The following is a 6,000-nucleotide window of genomic DNA, read 5'->3' on the forward strand; positions in this document are numbered from 1 at the left end:
ATTCTTCTCCACAACAACGCTTGGGTGCACATCGCACAACTGACCCTGCAGAAGTTGAACGAATTGGGCAATGAAACTCTGCCTCATCCGCCATACTCACCAGACCTCTTGTGTATTGACTATCACTTTTTCAAGCATCTTGACAACTTCCTGCATGAGAAATGTTTCAAAAACCAAGACAATGCCAAACATGCCTTCAACGACTTCATTGCCACCAGAACACAGGATTTTTATGCTACTGGCATAAATAAACTTGTTTCGCGTTGGCAAAAGTGTGTTGATTCTGATGGTGTTTATTTTGATTAATAAAGTTTTGTTTGAGCTGAGATATGTGCATCTGAATGTAAAGGTTAAAAACTGCAAGAACTTTCTTGACAACCTAATATATATGTATGTATGTATGTATGTACATATATGCATATATATATCTATATCTATATCTATCTATCTATCTCTCTCTCTCTATATATATATATATATATATCTACATCTCTCTCCTTCTCTCTCTCTCTCTCTCTCTCTCTCTCTCTCTCTCTATATATATATATATATATATATATATATATATATATATATATATATGGTTCTAGGTAAATTCCACCATGGTATATTCCACCATGGTAAATTTCACCCATGGACAGACTTCCAATATAAGCTGCTCCCGCTAATAATCACTGTGGTTAGTTTCTCTAGACCATGGCTCAATATCTATATTATTTAATTTGTCTGTCTCTCAAGTCTTAAGAAGAGAGAAAGAGAGAGAGAGAGAGAGAGAGAGAGAGAGAGAGAGAGAGAGAGAGAGGGAGAGAGAGAGATAGAGAGAGTGAGTAAGTCTGAAGGTGAGCTAGAAAATGATCTTCATAATCTACTTGAATTGAGATGGGACCACTTTAATGTACTCCCATCGAACAAGAATCTATGAAAAAGACTCATCACAAAATTTCAAAACTAATATAATTTGGGATAAAGAAAGAAAAGATTAAATTTTAGCACACATTTTATTATAACAATAGGATAAAAAATAACAGCAAGTATGTTGTGAAGCAGAGTTAGGATAAGAAAGTTTAATTTATTTACTGTTTCTTTTCTTCAGTGGTCAAATATTGTAACATTGGGTTTATTGTTTTCTATTTGGTTTGGTGTTATTACTGGGCTATCTACTAAAATCTTAACCTTTTCACTGGTTGTTACCTTTTCTATTTGCACATTTCTGATTTTCTGGTTTTTTGATCTGTTATATTACTGTAGTATTTTTGCAAAGATGATCTTGTTTTTGTTTTGTAAACACTGCATAATATGTTTATCTATCATTGAGTATTTGCTTTGTTTTATAAATTTCAATGATACCCCTTCAAAGTATTCACCATATATTTCTCAGTGTTATTGTTCTATAATTATTTTTTCTCCCTCATATTTTTGTATTTATTGACATTATTGATATTATTTTTTATGCTTTCTTTTTTTATTTCCATAATATTGTAACCCATACTTGGTGGAATTTTCTGTGCGGAATTTACCACAGTGGAATTCACCGTTTACCATATATATATATATATATATATATATATATATAAATAAATAATATATAAATAATATATAAATATATGCATATGTACATACATATATGTATATACCTACATATATATGTATATACACATGCATATATATGGGTACAGGACATAAAAAAAAACGTTGACAGAATGAGAAATGAGAGCATAAAAAACAAAAACATCTGGAGGGTTACTCTATACTTTTGTAGAGCACAAATTTATTCTTCTTTTACAAGAATGTCATTGACAGTGACTTTGAAGTTTTGGCCAGTCTAACGATGGCTTTAGTTGGCCAAAACTTCAAAATTACTATCAACAGCATTCTTGTTTAAAAATACATACATGCATACATCTGGATGTGTGTGTGTGTGTGTGTTTACAAATACACACACATATATATATATATACATTTATATGTATATAAAGTACTCACACATGCATATATTCAAATATAACACAGTATATCAATGAAAAAGAATTCCGTTTAAATAAACTGTGTGTGTGACACACTTATGCAATAAATGGAATCAATTTCTCTAACTTTATATAATCAGATGTACCCAGTAACTCTAAGAATTTTCCTTTAGAGAGGATGAAAATATAAAACTGTGTAGGTAATGTAACTTCCCTTCTTTTTTGGGGGGTTGGGGGTAGGGCAGTGGGTAGGTATCATAAGCAAACCTCCCATGAAATCTTGTATTTTTTATTTTTTACTTGTTTCAGTCATTAGACTGTGGCCATGCTGGGGTACTGCCTTGAAGAATTTTTAATCAAATGACTTGACCCCAGTACTTATTTTTTGTTAAGCCTGGAACTTATTCTATTGCTCTCTTTTGCCAAACTACTAAGTTATGGGGATGTAAACACACCAATTCCAGTTGTCAAGTGGTATTGGGGGACAAACACACACAGGCTACTGGCTTCTTTCCGTTTCCATCTACCAACCCCACTCACAAGGCTTTGTTCAACCTTAGATCTATAGAAGAAGACACTTGCCCAAGGTACCATGCAGTGGGACTGAACCCAGGACCATGTAGTTGAGAAGGAACCTCTTACCACACAGCCATACCTGCACCTATATAACAGTGCTAAATCAACTGTGGACTGTAGACTGTTATCTTGCACAATGTACCACTTGCCAAGTGACAAACTAAAAGTGTTTATAAATAGCTTAGAAGATATAACACATAAAACTGTGTAGAAGTACGCTATCAACACATCACTGTATGCCTTCTGATAGTGTCTCAGGCATAGACACATTGAAAATATTTAAAGTACACGTGACCTGCTATAGAAAAAAAAAAAAATATAATCTTACCCATAATTCCTCAGGATAACCACCAACATAAGCAACTGAAGGAGCTGTGTATTCAACATTTACTTTTGGGAGAAATATCTTAAGAACTTCTTTATTTGTTTGAGCTGCAGCTGAAATGGGGCTGATTGTTATGCTGAAGTTTCGACCAATTCTAGAAAAATGAAGAAGTATACACATGTATAAGTGTATGTGTGTGTGTGTGTGTGTGTGTGTGTGTGTGTGTGTGTGAGAGAGAGAGAGAGAGAGAGAGAGAGAGAGAGAGAGAGAGGGAGAGAGAAAGAGAGATAGAGAGAGAGAAAGTGAGAGAGAGAGAGAAAGAGAGAGAGAGAGAGAGAGAGAGAAAGAGAGAGAGAGAGAAAGTGAGAGAGAGAGAGAGAAAGAGAGGGAGAGAGAGAAAAAGAGAGAGAGAGAGAAAGAGAGAGAGAGAGAGAGAAAGAGAGAGAGAGAGAGAGAAAGAGAGAGAGAGAGAGAGATAGAGTATCCAGTTATCTCACATCCAAAACGAAACCAAATTAGAAGATAGGCTGAAATGAATCAATAATACTATATACATTTATAAATATATAAATTTACCCAATCTATTGACAAATATATGAATGCATGTTTTTTTTGACTCACTGATTCTTAGATGTGTGTGTGTGTGTGTGTGTGTGTGAAGGCATGTGACTTGGCAGTTACAGTATTTAGTTCAAGATTGTAAGGTCATGATTTCAATACCCAACAGTGGCCTGTATTGTGCTGAATCTCCCTGAAAATTATATTAAGTTTGAGGCATGCCTGTGAAGTGCTCAGCCACTTGCACATTAGCAGGCTGCTCCTTTGATTGGATGAACCAATGTAGTGTCAGTTTTAAGCGTGGATGGATGAGGACAGTGGCATAAAGAAGTACCAATCATTTAAAGTGGAGGGAAGTTGCGGAAGAGGGAGACCCAGGAAGACATGGGACAAAGTGCTGGAGGTTGATCTCAAAATGCTGAGCTTTATGAAGGAGACAACAGAGGACCAAGATATGCAGTGTATTGCTGTATTCAAGAAGACCCACCCACCACAACACAATTGATATCCTAAAACCAAGATGCCACATGAAAAGCATTGGGGTGAGTGCTGGTTCCACATAAAAAACACTGGTGATGGTGCCATGCAAAATGTATCCAGTACACTCTGTGGAGTGGTTAGCACCAGGAAGGGCATCCAGCTGTAGAAACCAAGCCAAAACACTATGGAATCTAGTGCAGCCCCTGGCTTTGCCAGTTCCTGTCAAGCTGTCCGACACCATGCCAGCACAAAAAACAGATGTTAAGTGATGATGATGATGATGACATAATACACACACACACATGTAGGCATGTATGTATGTATGTCTATTCTATTTTTTAATAATTATAAATCTTCCACTGAGGAGGGAGCCGGTCTCCAACAAAGGACACAAGGCTCCATCTTTGAGATGTAGTTAACACAGACAAATTCACATTTAGAACTTGAAAAAAGTCTTGCATATTTTTACTGTTCCACTCACAGATTGGACTTGTAATGTATGAATCAGCCAGTCAATTTCTCTTTCTGAAAATCCCAGTTTATCCAGATTATCCTTTAAGCATTTACTAACAAAACCTAGCGCTCCAATTATTATTGATATGAATATGAGTTCATAATCTGGATATAGAAACTGGAGGTTTCAAAGCAGTTGTCCATAGATATCCTTTTTTGCATGATTGGTTCGTTGGTTGGTTGGTTGGTTGGATGGATGGATGGATATTTTATGAGAAGTTATACATAAAAACAATTTTACATGAAACTAGAGGATTAATTGATTCCTTTTAGTAAAGTTCATTTTCAGACAGTAACTTCAAAGTTTCGGTTTGCTAGCAGCTAGTCTATAATGATAACAGTATGATGATGGTGCACAAGCTGAAACTTCAAAGTTACTGTCAACCATTTTCCTTGTAAAAATGAATAATATATGAGGATAATAATACATCATTATCCTCATTATCATCCTCACTGCTGCTGCCCCCGCTGACACCACGACGACCACCACCACAATCATCATTTAATGTCCACTTTCCATAGTGGCATGAGTCGGATAGTTTGACAGGAGCCCTATTTTTTGGACTGCCATGCTGGCTTGGTGATAACTATTAATATCTAGTACCGCTGCCGTAGTCTCCTTTAGAGAGACTTAGAAATATTAATATTTCTATTTTTGAAAACTAGTGGATGTATTCCACTGAATTTAGGTAAATAATCCTTCGTACAGATGGTCAGTAGTGACACCTGCTGGGTTCAGTTGCTCTACATTGATAAGGGGCAAACACCCTGAAACTAATCTGTAGATGCCAGACCAGCAAGGGGAAGCGGCTGACCTCCCCTATTCGAAGGTTATAATGGAGACAGATTCGTGTGTCACATAGCTAGCTAGAGGCAATGGCCTCTTGGAGCTAATCAACAGCAGCGTTCGTCCTATTTTTTGGATTGCCATGTTGGCTTGGCGATAACTATTAATATCCAGTACTGCTGCCGTAGTCTCCTTTAGAGAGATTTAGAAATATATATATATATATATATATATATATTACACACACACACATATATATATATATATATATATATATATATATATATATATGTATATATATACACACATAGATGTACACATGTATTATATATATATATATAAAATGAAAGTAAAGCAAATAAAAATTGCAATATTTTCTAACTCACCCGTGTGTGTGTGTGTAGACATACACACATTATACATGAGTACATGTAAGCCGGTATATATAATATTCATGCTTGTATAGACGTGCTAATTATCTGCATACTCAAGGAGTCTAAAGTTCCACCTGATTGGTTACAAATAACAGTTTTGCATCAGGATCTACTTCTAAAGGTTCATGACTCTGTGTGTGTGTGTGTGTGTGTGTGTGTGTGTATGTGTGTGTGTGTGCTTCTGTTTACGTGAGTGAGCATACATAAGTATGTGTGTAAACCATACATATATATGTATGTGTGTGTATGAATGCAAATGTCTATGTGAATGTGTTAGAAATTTCTCACATTATCTATAAGAATTTAGCAAGTTACTGACTGTAGTATTAATAGCATGAGAACTTTCCTTTTGAATAGAATGCT

At 35.5% G+C, this 6,000-nt stretch overlaps 1 protein-coding gene across 1 annotated transcript in view; it reads right to left on the bottom strand.

Moving 5' to 3' along the window:
* LOC106879818 (uncharacterized) overlaps window positions 1–6,000 on the bottom strand; it is a 163,783-nt gene that overhangs the window by 21,189 nt on the left and 136,594 nt on the right. Inside the window, exon 16 of the mRNA XM_089362444.1 lies at window positions 2,869–3,019. Coding sequence (XP_089218570.1) covers window positions 2,869–3,019 — 151 coding nt within the window. The remainder of the gene's footprint in view (window positions 1–2,868; window positions 3,020–6,000) is intronic.

The sequence above is a fragment of the Octopus bimaculoides genome, chromosome 14 (genome assembly GCF_046866305.1).
Source record: "Octopus bimaculoides isolate indiv1 chromosome 14, ASM4686630v1, whole genome shotgun sequence".
Classification (NCBI taxonomy): Eukaryota; Metazoa; Mollusca; class Cephalopoda; order Octopoda; family Octopodidae; genus Octopus; species Octopus bimaculoides.